The 16,074-nt window shown below is 34.7% G+C and overlaps 4 protein-coding genes across 6 annotated transcripts; 2 read left to right on the top strand and 2 right to left on the bottom strand.

The window, feature by feature from the left end:
• Positions 1 to 976: 976 nt before the first annotated feature.
• On the top strand, positions 977 to 4,798 carry csul (protein arginine N-methyltransferase 5). Its single transcript, XM_089714317.1, has 9 exons — positions 977 to 1,491; positions 1,621 to 1,899; positions 1,975 to 2,154; positions 2,310 to 2,460; positions 2,733 to 2,912; positions 3,048 to 3,201; positions 3,287 to 3,525; positions 4,253 to 4,510; positions 4,606 to 4,798. Exons 1-9 carry the CDS (start codon positions 1,088 to 1,090, stop codon positions 4,759 to 4,761), a joined length of 2,001 nt encoding a protein of 666 aa, XP_089570443.1. The 5' UTR covers positions 977 to 1,087; the 3' UTR covers positions 4,762 to 4,798.
• Positions 4,787 to 6,032, bottom strand: Coq4 (Coenzyme Q4). The gene is made up of 3 exons (XM_089714327.1): positions 5,329 to 6,032; positions 5,064 to 5,226; positions 4,787 to 4,980 (listed from the first exon to the last, which is right to left on the bottom strand). The coding sequence occupies exons 1-3, from the start codon at positions 5,845 to 5,847 to the stop codon at positions 4,898 to 4,900; spliced, it is 765 nt and encodes a 254-aa protein (XP_089570453.1). The 5' UTR covers positions 5,848 to 6,032; the 3' UTR covers positions 4,787 to 4,897.
• A 1,827-nt stretch (positions 6,033 to 7,859) lies between these two features.
• On the top strand, positions 7,860 to 8,937 carry LOC149489639 (uncharacterized). Its single transcript, XM_089714287.1, has 2 exons — positions 7,860 to 8,389; positions 8,488 to 8,937. Exons 1-2 carry the CDS (start codon positions 8,142 to 8,144, stop codon positions 8,810 to 8,812), a joined length of 573 nt encoding a protein of 190 aa, XP_089570413.1. The 5' UTR covers positions 7,860 to 8,141; the 3' UTR covers positions 8,813 to 8,937.
• Positions 8,938 to 12,805, bottom strand: LOC149489638 (high affinity copper uptake protein 1-like). Of its 3 annotated transcripts, none has more exons than XM_089714283.1 (7): positions 12,602 to 12,805; positions 10,243 to 10,377; positions 9,962 to 10,075; positions 9,741 to 9,853; positions 9,539 to 9,661; positions 9,398 to 9,427; positions 8,938 to 9,324 (listed from the first exon to the last, which is right to left on the bottom strand). In XM_089714283.1, the coding sequence occupies exons 2-7, from the start codon at positions 10,363 to 10,365 to the stop codon at positions 9,123 to 9,125; spliced, it is 705 nt and encodes a 234-aa protein (XP_089570409.1). In that variant the 5' UTR covers positions 10,366 to 10,377; positions 12,602 to 12,805; the 3' UTR covers positions 8,938 to 9,122. The 3 variants fall into 3 exon arrangements, with proteins under 3 accessions (XP_089570409.1, XP_089570410.1, XP_089570412.1); XM_089714284.1 differs by lacking the exon at positions 12,602 to 12,805 and adding an exon at positions 10,768 to 10,906; XM_089714286.1 differs by lacking the exon at positions 12,602 to 12,805 and adding an exon at positions 10,703 to 10,722.
• Between the last annotated feature and the right edge of the window lie 3,269 nt (positions 12,806 to 16,074).

Here is a 16,074-nt window from a genome sequence, read left to right as displayed (position 1 = left end):
AGAAAAAAAATACCTTTTGAAAAGTGCTATACCTTTTTATTTACCACATTCTTGTTACTGCGTCTCAACTGATAAAGTAATTTTAATTATATTATAATTAACCACCATGAAACCATTAGTAACCGTAGGTAAGTACAGCTCCTGAAAGACATACGAATTTCTGAGAACTGTAATATCGTTACCATACATCAACACTAGCGATGCAACTCTCCCTTTGGAATATTGAAAAGTTTTAGACTGAAGCTTGAGTAACCAAAACGATGTTTTAATGTATGTAGCACTCATTTTAATTAAAAAATCGTAGTATGAGATCAAAAGTTATCAAGCGTTATTTAAAACTATCATTTCTACCAATTAAAATGGTATGTACCTATAAAGATGATAATTATTCATGTAAGTTGACCAGTAATATTATAATATAAATACTGTTAAAAATATATGTCGTTATTATTTATAGACCATGATTTTTAGTTTTTTTTTATTTCGAAAACTCCTGAATATACAAACCAGTGTGGTCACCCACAGAAAGAGACAAAAAACAACACTGACGTCATTCAAGGTTATATTTTCTTGTGACAAGTTAATGGTCATAGTGCAATCTCCAGTGTATTAGATATAAGCTTCTTGGATAAGGCTAGGAAGTGACAGTCAGGTAAGCCAACATAACGGCAGGGGAACTCTTTCGTGAAACGCACTCTACAAGCTGTGGCCTGTGTGTAATGTAAAACGTCATTTGATTTATTTATTGATGAAAGATCAGACAGATACTGACAATTAATTAATTAAATTTGTTATATATAATATTTTCCCCAGTCATGTAAAAAACTCTCAGAAGACATTTGAATTGGCTAAATCAAAAGTACCTAATAGATTCATTGACATAGTTCATTCCGTGAAACTAAGAAAATTTTTGCCGTTGGCAACCCTTATTTCCCACTCACGCCCCTCTGTCAGTGTCATCCAAGTGGCAAGTGCCAATCGATCCTTGTAAATTGTTTATTGTCACATTGTAATGTGCAGGTTAACCACTAAAAACGAGTAAACATTACCATAAAACCTAGCTTTGTTTTTATTTTATTATTTTACTATGGCTCAGCAGGAGATATCGTGCGGTTTGGAGTATTCCCTAACTCCAGATATCCAAGAATGCGTAACGGAAGCACTGCACGCGAATTATTCTTTTATCGTGACGCCAATTATTCACCCCCGTTTTCGCAGGTCATTCCTAGGAAACAGGACTGCGGTAGGAGGTTTTACTAGATCGGATATGATATTATCACCTCAAGATTGGACAAATAGAATCGTTGCAAGAGTATCTCCATATCTTAATGTCGAGTCACAGTCGCCTCTTGTTCAGCAACGTCATGAAGACTGTTTAAATGAAGAGCTTTTTTATTGTCGAGGTTTAGGTGTCCCTGCTATTATGATTTCCCTAAATTCTAAAAATAATGTCAACTTAGCAAGGATCCTACAAACTTATCAAGAGACAAGGTTTGACTACTTTTCTATTAGAGGGCAACAATATCAAATGGAATTTCTTTAAAAAAATCGATCCTAAAAATATCTTTGACAGGGATATGTTTTAAATATTAGCATAATAACATTGTTTTTTAATTACAGTCATCATCCTACGTTGATATGGGCTTGTGTTCCCATGTTCTGTACAAGAACTTTAAGAAACAGTGATGAATATGAAGATTATGACCAAGATGAACCCTACAATAAAACATGGTATTGTTGGTCGAAATTTCATGAGAACATGAACTGGGACAAACGTGTTGGTGTTGTGTTGGAGGTTTCAGCTGACCTACCGTCTCGTGCTGTAGTAAAGAGATGGCTTGGAGAGCCAGTAAAAGCTCTAGTTTTACCAACTCACATTTTCCAAAATAATAAAAAGGGGTAACGAATTGTAGTTTTGTTATGCTTAGTATGAGTACAGCAAGCCAGATAACAGTATGTATTAAATATTTTTAGATATCCAGTTCTTTCAAGAGCTCACCAACAATTTGTTATTAGTATGGTTGAAAGGGATGCTCAAGTAATTATAAGAGGTGCTAAAAGATCTAATATAGAACACTACTTGCAATATATGTGTAGACTTTGGCAAAGACGGTCCAATGTAGCTGATGATCCTATGTTATGTTATGCAAGAGGGTAAGTTATAAAATTTTTCATCTTTAATTTTTATTATAAATATAAATTACAATTCTCACATAAAAATGTAACAGCAAATGTTCTTGATAATCGAATTGTCATATTCTCAGAAAAGCTTTTTGATAATGTTGGTGGATATTTCTCACTTGTTATAGATGGGAAGATTACCTTCAGACACCCTTACAACCTCTAGCAGATAATTTGGACACTCACACATATAATGTTTTTGAAAAAGATCCAATAAAATATGATCAATATCAGAAGGCCATAGTGCTAGCTTTAAAGGATCTCCAAAAAAGGAAAGAAGTGAGATTCATATTTTTTATTATTTACCTATACATTTTTAGGCTAAAAATATAGATTATAGACCTTTTGTAAACTTCAATACAATAAAACAAAATCTCTTAATATATCCCCTTCACGATCCTTCGTTTTGATAGTATATGAAAGAAAAAATATTAATAATTTATCCCATAACTCCTCATATCATAGCAAGACATGCTATTTAGATATTAAACCAGACTCGCAAAAACGCAAAAAAGAACTGTATTTTTTTTAATAACTGCTTTATTTTTCAGGCTTCACAGAGTAAAACTGAAAGTAAGGATGTACACGAAAGTGGTCAAGGTGATGCTCCAGAAATCAATGTGGAGACAGTTCAAGATGCACCTATCACTGTAATGGTATTAGGTGCAGGGCGAGGTCCCCTTGTGAGAGCTACATTGAATGCTGCTGACATTACTAATACAAAAGTGAAGGTAGGATGCAAATTCATTATTAATTCATATTTGTAATATTTTATGTTTTTAATAAATTTTAATACAAAACTCATATTCAACTTGAAAAGCAAGTGATTTTCATGCAAATACTCTTTAACTTATATTTTGACATAGGTTATAGCTGTGGAAAAGAACCCTTGTGCAGTTGTTGTTTTAACAGCCCAAGTGCGGGAGATATGGAATGACCGTGACGTAACAGTTGTACCTGGTGACATGAGATATTTGAATTTATCACCTAAAGCTGATATAATTGTTTCAGAACTTTTAGGTAATTATAACTTAAGATATTTTTAAATGGAACGATGAACAATAAGTTTATAGTTGGAATGTTTTAATGTTCGTTAAAATTGTAGGTTCCTGGGCTGACAATGAATTGTCACCAGAGTGCTTGGACGGTGCAGCTGGTCTATTAAAACCAAACGGAATCTCAATACCATGTGAATACACTTCCTATGTCGCACCAATATCATCCGCACGATTATGGGCTGCAGCAAAAATAGCATGTTCTGGAGATCCACAAAAAATTGAAAAGAATTTAGAAACATTGTGGGTAGTATACATGCAAAACAAAAACGATATTGGTGACACAAAGGTACGACTTTAGAAAGGTATTTTTATGTATACCAAGTTGGGTTACTATAATGAGTAGACATCGGATTATATGCATTTGCATATTTGCATATGCAAATGCATAAAACTCTCTAATTACGGCGTTAGTGCATATTATAGCCTTTTTCCCCAATCGTGCATATTTCGTTAATTAGCGGGAGTTTTGATTGGTCGACTAACCTTTATTAGCCAATCAGAACGCTCAGCGAGTAAACCAACCCTATTTTGGCATGGTAAAATGGCAAAAAATTACAAAATGGGCTCCATTTTAAGTAATTTTTGAGCCATTCAAAATAGGGCTAGATTACCCTTTTGGGGCTAAAAACTTAAAACACGGGTTGAATTCCAAAAAAGGGCTAGATTTAGCCCGGAAAGGTCTAAGGTGGCAACACAGGGCTCGCGGGTGACAAAAGTCACAAATTTGCGATCGAAAATTTGGTTAATATGCTAAATTGTATATTGGCACAAAAACTATACTTAATTTCAAGAAAATTTCACTGGTTTTGTGCAATCATTGATTTAAATTTAAAATTAATAAAGGTTTTTTGATTTTGTATTGTGCATATTTTAGGCATATCAGTCGTTTTTAGTGCATATTTCGGCCTTTTTTAGTGCATATTTGCATGCATATTTTGGCATTTTGTTAGTGCATATAATCCGATGTCTAATAATGAGTAATAAGCACTGTTTTTTTTTTCTTTTTATTTTAGCAAGTATTCACATTTACCCATCCAGCAGAAGGCATAAAAGACAATGAAGGACAAATGTTGGTAGACTACAGAGGTCTGCCATTAACAGATAATAGAAGAAAAATAACTCTCACATGGCAAGCAACACAAGATAATGTAATGCATGGATTTGGAGGATACTTTGATTGTTTACTCTATGGAGATGAAATGATCAGCATTGTACCCTCTACCCATAGCCCAGGAATGATATCATGGTTTCCAGTATTTATACCAATACGGGTAATAACATTTTAGATTATATCCAAATTTTATTTAATCATAGGAAAATACTTTCAGATTTTTAAGCAACAATTTTAATTTACTTTATTTTACAGACACCATTGAGAGTTCAAAAGGGAGACACAATTAAGGCAACATTCTGGAGGTGTGTTGATTCAAGGAGGGTTTGGTATGAATGGCTTGTTGAAGTTAATGGTTGTGTTACACCATTACATAATCCCAATGGCCGCAGTTCCGAGATGTTATTATGATGGAATAACTTAGAAAAATAAGAAATATTGAGCTTTACTTAGTCTTTTATTTTTTTTTAATAAATATGTTTTTATAAATAACAAATATTTCTAATTCAATATATTATATTTTTGTACCCGCAAAATTAATAAAACATCAGGAGTCTTTCAATCTTGTGATGTTCATTTCTCTGTGAAACTCATTGATATCTTGTTCCCATCTCTTTTCATAGTAAATGCCTGTGAAATAATATAGTATGTTAAATTGGTAATTTAAAAAGACATATTGGTATTCATAAACATAACAATAATTAATTAGTTACCTTGCATAAATTTGGCATTATTTCCTGTATAAATAGCCCAAGGCAAATAGTATTTTAAATATAGATTTCTATGTTTAGGTTTCAAGCGTGCTGCTCCCCATATTCCTCCACCAATACACATTGGTAACTTTGTTTGTATACCTTCTACCCACTTGACAGTAACCTAAAAGTAGATATGGAGTAGAAACATACATGTCAGCATCAGAAAATATTATTTCATCTACAAGTCATATATTTTTGATGACTCAGATTAATGATAACATACTTCCCCCAACATAGTAGTTTTCATAAACAATGTAGCATGCACTAAATCATGAACTTCTCTGTACCGTTGAATAACATATGCCAATTCTGGATCTTCAATAAATTGGACTGGCAATCTTGAATCTGCAGTTATATTGTTATTTTGCATAAAATCTGCATACACCCGCCCTAAAGTATTTTCAGGCATCTGTGATAGAGTTTCAAAGCACACCGTTTTAGAGTTGATACGAGGCATTTCTCTTAATATTTCTGCACCCTCATGCGTTTCCAGCATCTTTTGACGCATATATCTGATAGCCTGGCTGCCAGTAACTTCTCCTAAACAAGCTATCATGTCACCTCTATGAGGATCTAAAAGAGCAACCACTGCACTACCTAAACTGAGCAAAGTTCTTTGGAAGTTTGTGTGGGGAATATAATTTCCTTCCAACTCTTTTACAAATGCACCTTGAGATGTATTGCTACAGTTTCGTAAACACAATCGGAAGCGTAGAATCATATTTGTATGTAATAATTTCATGTTAATAAATTCTAGAATTAAGTACGTATTAGGTATACAACGTTCTTCTGATATGATGTGATACTTATTAGTTATTAGTTATTATTGACAGACGACAGAACAATTCAATTTTAAATTTATTGGTAATTTTGCTTGGTACAAATTCTGCCTGTGCATTAATGATTTGACAATTGACATTTGACATAGTTTTTTTTAATCATAGTATGACAAGCGACAGTTACACTTTTTAATTACTTTTTCATGGCAAGAAGAAATGTCTATTTGCGACAAGTCGCGTCCGATAGTTTGTTTGCACCACAAGTTTGCACTTTGCAGCAAGTTTGCAGCTGTTCAAATGAAACGCATCGCAAATTGAGAAGATTATGCTTGCTAAAGTTATAAACAGACGTTCGAATTTGGTACGGACCACACCGTGACCTTGGTGCGCTCCGGACCATATTCGATCATGTGTACAGTGGTCCGCCGGACATAATTATTATTATTGACGGTACGGTTGGTTCGATGGTTTTTTCATCCGAACTTGGTGCGGACCGTACCAAATTCGCGCGTGTGGACGGGCGATCGCACCGGACAGCGCATTAGTCATAGACTATATACTTATTACAGCTTTAGTCAGAGTCACAGTTCTACCGCCAAACAAAACGGACGTCGGTCGATCGTTATCAATGGCGATGGCGTCGGATGACGTGGCTAATACTGAAAAAAGATTAATAATATAAATTTTAGAACTCTACAAAGATTTATGATATGACTGCATATGTCTGAATGAATCCCTGTCTTTTAAATATAATTTTGCCCATTCTTTTCTCTTCGTTTTCTTCATTTCAATGGTTGTAACTTGTACTTGTACTTAAGAAGCCTTAAACTGAGGTCTACATGTGAAAAAAATACAACATTCTAACCACGAATTTATTACGAGAAATAGATTTTCAAAGAATTCGGTTTGACTTTTAATGAGATTACTATGATCAATGCTCGAAATATTCACAAAAAAAGGAGATTAATTTGTATTAATTTGATATTATTGAATTGTCTTATAAATCTAAGATATTTTTTTTGTTCAGTTAATTTATTACATATAAAGATTGTAATAAATTAACCTTTTACCTACATATAATAATATATTGAAATATCGACTATAACTAACGACTAAAACATAAACAAAAACTTGGTAATAGATAGATGATATATATAATTTTGTTTACTAGGGACAACCCTGACATTCTTTGAAAATCTATATCTCGTAATAACTTCGTGGCTAGAATGTGGTATTTTTGTCACATGTAGAACTCAGTTCAAGGTTTCTTTTGGTACTAAACAGAGCTTCTACTAACGCCTGCATATAATATAAAAAAATAAAAACGAAAATCAGTATAAATGTCAATACTTTCGCCTCTATCGACAATATCGAAAATTTCAAAAAGGGATAATTTGCGCCTTTAGTCACTTCATATATTAGCAACGTAATAAATTATCTAGTCGCTAGTGTATCTATTTTTTTATACGAATTTATTTAGCTCAGTCGGCCGCGAAAATTCCAATATTTTAAATGTTTTTTTAAAAATCGTAAATTTAATCGTAATTTATAAACAAAGAATATTTTCTTTGTGCGGCAATGCCTGGACGGATAGCCGAAACTGATTGAATATTGAAACTGTAAAGGCGAAGCTGCAAATTAATTGTAATTTTAAATTATCGTGCAAAGATTTTTATACATTCGCTTTAGAAAATGAAGAGCTATCAAAAGCTGTTTCTTCCAACAGCAAATATAAATGCCGAAAATAAATTTTCTCTATTTAACATTGCTGTTTTAATTAGCTCCCGTAAAAAATAACTAAAACTCGTATTTTTGATGCTGTTAACCCTTAAATCAAATACTGGCAACCCTAGGTGCGGTGCGGTCGTGTGGCGAGTCGATCGCACCGCACGAGTACGGTGGTCCGGTCGCACCAGTTCGAACGTCTGTTTATAATTTTACTGTGGTTTTTGTCCACAGTTTTTGTCGTAGTATGTTACTTACTCTATGGTCATGTCGATTTACATTTTACCAACTTTTAACATGACTTACTTGACACTGGCAAATAGTCACATCTTCTTGCCATGAAAAGCAAAAAAAAAAAAAAACTAACATGGTAATTTAACAAATGTCAACAACACAATTTTAAGAATTTTTCAAATAGGTACATCCAGGGTTAAGTATTATTTATATTTCAACGCACTTTAAGGATATATAAAGTATAAACATAAATCTAGCAGAGTAATTGTGTCAGTAACTTAAAAATAATTACGGGACAATGGAAGTTATGGAAGAAGAAAATCCACTGGACACATCAATTATGTTAAATAATTACAATGGGGTTTTTAACACTAAGACTAATTGTGCTGGGAGACCATCAACAAGTAAAAGTATTAAATTTAGTGAGCAACCCAAGTCGATAATTTCACAAATGCTTTTATCAGAACGACAGATGATAAACAATTCATCACCCGAACCCAAACATAATTCTATCCTAGAAAACTCCATACAAACTCATGAACGAGGGTATTTGGATGTTTTTTTTTTTACCAATTATTATTAATAAGTAACTACATTTATTTTTAATTTTAAACACTCATAATATTTCTTTAATGTCATTCCAGGTCTATGAAAAATAAATGTAAAAATGATATTGATGAAGGTGTGAAATTATATTCATGTGCAGAATGTTCATATTCAACAAAAGTCTCATCAAATTTGACTAAACACAAAAGAACACATTCCCACCAAAAATTATATCTATGTGATGAATGTACATTTAGTACAAAATTTTCTAATTCTCTTAATGTACATAAGCGCCTTCATTCTGATAATAAACCTTTTAATTGTCAGTATTGTGAATATAGATGTAATAGTAGTTCTAATTTAAAAAAACATAAAAGTCATAGACATTCAGATAAATTAAATATGCTAAAATCTCAAAATTGATAAAATTTTCTGCTTAATATTGAAGATGCTTAGGTATATTGAGCAAAATATATTTTAAGACATTTTTTAACTAGTCAAATTGTGATATTAAGGGTAAGTCCAAAGGTAAATAAATAAAAACAATCTCCAAAGCATTAATATTTATTCTAGTAACCTAAACCTTTAACTGTATAGTAACTGGTATAAATATATAACCCAAAAAGGTTGTCTTAATATAACATGATATACATAACATTTTGAGTTTTTTTGTGGCGAGGCTATAAAAAATTAACAATAGTAATACTAGGATGGTGTTCCTTACTATATTATGTCAGTGACAGTGTTCTGTAAAGTCCACCACAACTGACTCACGCCAGCCAAAGAAAAAATAACCTGTTGCAGATCCCAGTACCACAGCAGCACATAGCCATGTATTGTATGTCATAAACACAAGCATTAACATATAGCTCACAAGAACTTGAACACCATGTAACACTGTTTGCCAAGCATGTGCAGTACTCATCATTGTTGGTCTAAAACAATTTCAAATCGTCACAAACATATAAATTAGAATGTAAAAAAGGGAACACTGTTAATCAAACTTACGTATTCCTGTCAAGAACATGGGGAACTGGTCTGCAAAAATAATAAATATCAATTATTATTATGGTAACACTTTTAGTCTGAATTTTATGTGTATTTTTTTCCCCCTTTTTTATTAGTTATTAGTTACTTGGTAAAACTTACTGTATGACTTGAGGATCATCTGGAGCGCAAATATTTGACACACCCTTATCGGGAGGTGATACTGCACAATATTGAAGTCCTGTGTATGTCTTCCATAATAAATGTTTTCTGTAATATTTGAGCCTAAAAAATAATTTTAATGGACAAATTTATACATTTTTCTTACATCCTTAAGTTAATCTATAAATGAATTGTAACTTACCCCTCATATAACAATGCTACAAGAAATATTGCTAAAAATGATCCAACAAATTCCCCAGCATCTGTCACTTTCCACCATGAAAATAAAATGGTTTCCAGGTAGCCTCCATGAAACTGTAATTGTTTTTAAACTATAAAAATGATATTCATAATCTGAACTGACTATATTATGTTCCTATGTGGGGAAGTATATTAATTTTTAGAACATGAGATTTAACTTACCGTCATGCTGTGTCCCATGTCGTGATGACCATGATGTTGACCATGATGCTCATGGGTCATTGCTTCTTGATCACCATTCATCATATTGAAATTGTCACTCGTGTTAAATATTTTCTATAAAATAAAAATTGTTATTATATTATATGAAATAATTTTATTTATCACTTTTAAATTTCATGCAAAATGAGAAGGTGATTATGAAAATATGAAATGAATTTATGTAGCCACATGTTATTATAAACATAATATGGTGGAAGTTGTGGTAATAATACACTTCTTACATTCACATTAATATCTTCCATAAAATGAGTCCCATTCATTTGAACAGCTGCATGTTCTATATTTTCCATTCCTTCATGTACATGACTTCCATGATTTAAATGATGCATATGATGCGGGTCCATTTCTTTAATTCACTATTGAACAAATATTTAAGATAAAATGAAAAAAAATAGTACATGCTACCACCATCATTCAAAAGAAACTGTTCTCAGTTTCCAAAACAAAATTGTAGTTTTAAAACTTGAAAAGTTTACATAACACCAGAAGGTAGATATACCCAAAATATTTATACTTAACACATGCAATTAAAACAGGTACCAAAACATCAAATATACTTATTTTGTTCAATTTTCTTTAGTATTAATATAAATTTTGTATTAAGTATTTACTATTTAATGTCAATTTAGTAAAGTTCTATATAGTTATTAGTTAATAAAAACATACAATTGGTAGGTATACCATTTTTTTTAAATTTTAATAAAAAACAAGGAAAGCTTTCATCATCAATAAAGTAAAACTTTTACCTTCAACTAAAGTCTCGGAAATAATTACTTTCACTTTGAAACTAGATCACCTTAGATCACATAATTTCTATATTTTTCTGAACAAGTGATTGTAAGTTCTATATATTTTAACCTCTATGGGAGCGGAGTGAATGTGTAATGGCTGGTTCACACTTTGATTAGTGCGAGTGCAGGTGATGAGTGCGAGTGCAGGTGTGTAGTGCGAGTAGTGTCCAATTGACTGCGAGTGCAGGTGATTAGTGCGAGTGCAGGTGTGTAGTGCGAGTAGTGTCCAATTGACTGCGAGTGCAGGTGATTAGTGCGAGTGCAGGCACGCTGCGAGTGAGGGGGAAGGGAGGGGGCGCGGGACGTGGCTACTCGCAGTCCACTCGCAAAAAAATAGAACACGCTTCTATTCACTTTACTACACAGCCTACTAAACACTCGCACTCGCAGTCGCTGTCCACACGTAGTTACTAAACACCTGCACTCATCACCTGCACTCGCACTAATCAAAGTGTGAACCAGCCATAACTGCAAACTGTATCTTTACATAATGTACCTATACCATAAAAATTGTCAATTGGCTACTTACACAATATTGGGGTTGACTTTAGAAATTTGCGGCACGAATTTCGGCGCGATTTTAATTTTTACCGATCGATAATGATGCCCCGAAACATACATTAGCGGCTTTTCGTGCGGAAACGTGTAATTACAGAGAAATCTTTTTTTTAATTTTTGAGATTATGTTCAAAATTGTTTGAGTTACATTGACAAAATTACAAGAATTGTGTTTGAAAGAGATAACAAATGTCTTAATGTACATATTAAAAACCATAGTGCATTCAAAAGCATGAGGCTGAGGGGACAACAATTCATACGGATTATTGGCGAGCATATGATTGTTTGGGGCAATATGGGTATGTTCATAAAAAAGTTAATCACTCAGACCCAGACAACCCATTTGTTGCCTCTGACCCATTTGAGTCCCTGTGGCATGTTGTAAAAAGATTTTTTAAATAGATAACTATAACCACCCAGCAAACTTCAGTGATAATATTATAGAATATGTGGAGACGATGGGTGGAAAAAAATAAAATGGATCCATTCATTGCCATTTTAAATTGTATCAAACATGTATACAAGATTTGAATAAATAATTATTTAAAAAAAATGTTTTTATTGTATGTATATTGCACACAAATTGTTAATCACAGAACCGAATCTGTCCACCCCGATTCCACGTGGTACTTGTCTGTCATACACTAGAGTGTATTAAAAAAGTCGGAGGCGCGGAGGAGCGTGGCGCCCGCGTGTGCTGAGGAGCAGGCAGAGTCAAGCGAGCCGGAGTGGCTGAGGCTGGTCGCCAAAGGCGACCAAAAAGCCGAAGCTATGAAGGCGAGTGAAGACTCCTGCCTGCAACGAGGTACACAGGGGCAAGCGCCACGTTCTGCAGCGCCGGAGCAGTCAAGAAAGCCCATAATCTTCGTTATATTTCTAACTACATCATTACATAGTATAATTATTAAACAAAGTTACTTTCTCTATCCCTATGTCCCTTTGTATGCTTAAATCTTTCGAACTACGCAACGGATTTTGATGCGGTTTTTTTTTAATAGATAGAGTGATTCAAGAGGAAGGTTTTAGTATATAATTTATTAGGTTTAAGTCAAAGCGGGCGAAGCCGCGGGCGGTAAGCTAGTATAAATATAATCTCAAAAAAAATTAAAAAAAAAATAGAAGGGGGGGTTTCCGCACCCCCCCACTTTATAGGGGGTCTCCCATTACCTCCCCCCTCCCTTTCCCTCCCCTCCCCCCCCTTAATTCGTGCCGCAAATTTCTAAAGAAATACCCAATATTGTTTTTCAATTTGCAATGAAATATAAATAAGAGAAATTCACTATCTATCAACACCAGTCATGGAGGTGCAAATGTACCTGACCTTCAACGTAATAAACAAAACGAAAATCTGCAAATAAACTGAATAAAAACCCAATAAAAATCTATCAATTAATGTAATATTATTTTTTTACCAAAACTTTACACACCTGTCAAATGTACATTGTACACCGAATTAGGTACCATAGATCAGGAATCATGCGTAAACGTCAAAAGTGAGATTTATGCTCTTTTTATGCTGTTCTGTGGGTTTATGTAAAGGCGGAAACATACTTACGTGTCGTGGCGTGTCGTGGCGCGCCAGGAGCACATCGGTTTCATACATTTAATATGGTTAGATACATATTTGCGTGTCGTGTCGTGACGCAACGCGTTCGGGCTCCCACACATAAACACGATACGACGTCGCGTCGTACAACGATGCGGCGTCGTTTCACGCGCGAGTGGTCTTCGCAGTTTCGCACACGCGGCCTTCGGAGGCCGCGTGTGGGATGCTGTTCAGGACGATTCGTCCTCTGCAGCAGGTTGCTGGCGCCGCCCGCTAATACGGGCGGGTTACTGGGAGGACGAATCGCCCTGTATCGTTTCACGATAAGGGCTCCCACACATAAACACGATACGACGCCGCATCGTTGTACGACGCGACGTCGTATCGTGTTTATGTGTGGGAGCCCTTCTGTCGTGGCGCGGACTGCTCGCCACCGATTGCGCCAGAGCGGTGGTGGGGGTTATGGCGCGACACGGCACAACACAAAAATGTGTTTCTATACTGGCGCGTGGCTCGTAGCGCAAACATCTAGCGGGAATTAAATTTTAATTTTAAAAATGACTGACGACCTCATAGAACTCGTACGTCAAAGAAAAGTTATATATGATTCTAAGTGTAAAGATTACAAGGATCATTTCATGAGAAATGCTGCTTGGGAAGAAATCGCTGAAATCTTAGAACAACCAGGTGTCAATAAAGTTGTATTTTACTTTATTATTTATTTGAAAAGAGATTAATGAATAATTATACAAAATTAACAATTAATACTATTTAAGAATTTTAAATTTAAATTTCATCCTAAAGTACTGATGAAATTTCTCATCGTCACTCTCCAGTTCTTTAACAAGACGATGAAATTCACCTTTGTCTTGTCTCCCTCTGTTTATAGGGTGAACCCAGTATCTTATTTTCTTTTTTTTGCTCTTAAGAATTAGTTTCATTGCTAAGAGAAATTGAAGGTCTTCATCAAAATCACTATCCGAATCAGAAGAAAACATTATTTATGTTTGAACGCTGCAAAGGTTCGTCAAGTACTGTTCAGAAATAACGCCAGAGTACGCCACGACACGACATTTTAGTGTGCACACTCACAGTCACGACAGTAAGCGTCACGACACGCCACGACACGTAAGTATGTTTCCGCCTTAAGATTTATGCCGATCTATGCAATCAAGAATTATTGCTAAATTTAAATCTCAATTATTATATTAAAATATACTGTTAAGTGTTAACTCTACTTTTTTATTACCATTATCTAAAAGTAATATATTGTGTATTATATACATGTAAGTATGTACCTACATTTTTTTTTTTTTATATGAAAGAAGGCAAACGAGCATGTGGATCGCCTGATGGTAAGCAATTCCACAGCCCATAGGCATCTACAGACGTGTCCGAAGATGTGTTGCCGACTTTTTAAGGTGGAGGTATATTCTCTTTTTAAATGCCTCGATGTCATACGCGTTCGGGAATATCGCCGAAGGCAGGCTGTTCCACAATTTGGTTGTGCGCGGAATGAAGTGGCGGGTAAATCGCACCGTACTAAAGCGCCAGAGGTCCAGATGGTGAGCGTGGAACTTGGTCTTATGCCGTGCGGTACGGTAGTGGAATTCCGCGGCAGGTATCAGCTCAAACAACTCCTCAGAGCACTCCCCATTATACAGACGGTAGAAAACGCATAAAGATGCAACGTCTCGTCGTAAATCTAGAGAATCAAGCCGATCGGTAAGTGCTTGTTTGCGAATAATTCTGACGGCTCTTCGTTGCACGCTATCAAGTGGCAGGAGCTGATATTGTGGTGCCCCGGCCCAGAGATGGGAGCAGTATTCCATATGAGGCCGTATTTGCGCTTTGTAAAGAAGTAATAGATGTTCAGGCCTGAAATACTGCTTCGCTCTATTTAGGACACCCAATTTTTTGGAAGCTAGTGTAGCTTTGCCTTCCAAATGATAGCGGAACTGAACGTCATCAGAAATATTGACACCAAGAATTCCGATACTAGACTTGATACTAAGGAGGGTGCTCTCAAATAGGGGCGCTGTGAGAAATGGTGCTTTTTTAGCTGAAAAAAGACATACTTGTGTCTTGCCAGGGTTAAAATGGACAAGATTTTGTCGACCCCACTCTGAGACTTCTCTAAGGAGAGTCTCAATTTTGGACACAAGTATGTTACGGTACTCTTGGACGTGTTCCAGAGAAATATTAGTGCGGCCGGTATATATAGCATCACCATCTGCATAACAATGAATGTTATTCATTGCAGAAGCAGTTAACATGTCATTGATATGCAGAAGGAACAGTGTGGGTGAGAGTACGCAGCCTTGGGGAACGCCAGCGTTCACAGGTAATAAGTCAGAGCTTGATCCATCGACCAAGACTCGAATACTGCGCGCTGTAAGAAAACTGGCAATCCACTTGCATAATTTCTCTGGAAGTCCATAGGCTGTAAAATACTATTATGTGGATATCTCATTTTTATCCACTTATGTTATGTGACTAATAATATTGAGAACAAAATAAAAAATAAGCAGTATCAAGACCGTTCATTCCATTTTCCCTAGTATTGCACACTCAAAATTTTGATTTCCCTAATTGCCATCAGATTCTGGTTTACCTATACACAATCGAATAGCGTTTTGATGCGAATGTGTGAGTTTTGTATGCACAGTTTTTTCGCGTTAACAATAATAAGACGCGAAAAAACTGTGCACTCGACCCGAAAATCACGTATAGTTGATTTTTCAGATGCAAATCTAGACGCTTGTAGACGAGATAATATAATAAATGATACGATAATCGAAAATAAATATGAATATTATATAATTAAGTATACATATATAATATTATATTGTAGAAATTGATGTTTGGAATACGCTTCACGGTTGAATATAATATTTTACGTTCCTGCGAGTTTTTGTACAATAATTATTATTATTTAAGTAAATTATATTACCAATCAACTAATCAATGATTTTTCCTGATATTTTCAATATAGAAACTATTTTAAGACATATGGTAACATTAAAAGTTGGCAGCATTGTGCATTGCGCCAACATTTTGATGGCAATGGCCTATGATAGAAAGGAAATTGAATTTCTAAAGTATGTTCTATTGAATCGTACTTTTTCTATGCAATACGATGTCATCACCACCAAAAA

Source organism: Colias philodice, chromosome 3, assembly GCF_061535455.1.
Source record: "Colias philodice isolate Cphi_HAF_F1 chromosome 3, ilColPhil1 Martin Lab GWU primary, whole genome shotgun sequence".
Classification (NCBI taxonomy): Eukaryota; Metazoa; Arthropoda; class Insecta; order Lepidoptera; family Pieridae; genus Colias; species Colias philodice.
The sequence above is the reverse complement of the archived record's forward strand: the minus strand, read 5'-3'. Positions and strand labels throughout refer to the sequence as shown.

Excerpts from the sequence above, each read along its gene's own strand:
- Coq4 (XM_089714327.1), bottom strand. The coding sequence starts at position 5,847 with ATGAAATTATTACATACAAATATGATTCTACGCTTCCGATTGTGTTTA. Across the intron at positions 5,227-5,328 it reads AAACTACTATGTTGGGGGAA|GTTACTGTCAAGTGGGTAGA; the intron begins GTATGTTATCAT and ends ATCTACTTTTAG. Across the intron at positions 4,981-5,063 it reads TAATGCCAAATTTATGCAAG|GCATTTACTATGAAAAGAGA; the intron begins GTAACTAATTAA and ends ATTATTTCACAG.
- LOC149489639 (XM_089714287.1), top strand. The coding sequence starts at position 8,142 with ATGGAAGTTATGGAAGAAGAAAATCCACTGGACACATCAATTATGTTA. Across the intron at positions 8,390-8,487 it reads ATACAAACTCATGAACGAGG|GTCTATGAAAAATAAATGTA; the intron begins GTATTTGGATGT and ends ATGTCATTCCAG.
- LOC149489638 (XM_089714283.1), bottom strand. The coding sequence starts at position 10,365 with ATGGACCCGCATCATATGCATCATTTAAATCATGGAAGTCATGTACAT. Across the intron at positions 9,854-9,961 it reads ACATGGGACACAGCATGACG|TTTCATGGAGGCTACCTGGA; the intron begins GTAAGTTAAATC and ends AAACAATTACAG. Across the intron at positions 9,428-9,538 it reads GATGATCCTCAAGTCATACA|ACCAGTTCCCCATGTTCTTG; the intron begins GTAAGTTTTACC and ends TTATTTTTGCAG.
- csul (XM_089714317.1), top strand. The coding sequence starts at position 1,088 with ATGGCTCAGCAGGAGATATCGTGCGGTTTGGAGTATTCCCTAACTCCA. Across the intron at positions 1,900-1,974 it reads TTCCAAAATAATAAAAAGGG|ATATCCAGTTCTTTCAAGAG; the intron begins GTAACGAATTGT and ends AAATATTTTTAG. Across the intron at positions 4,511-4,605 it reads CAGTATTTATACCAATACGG|ACACCATTGAGAGTTCAAAA; the intron begins GTAATAACATTT and ends TTTATTTTACAG.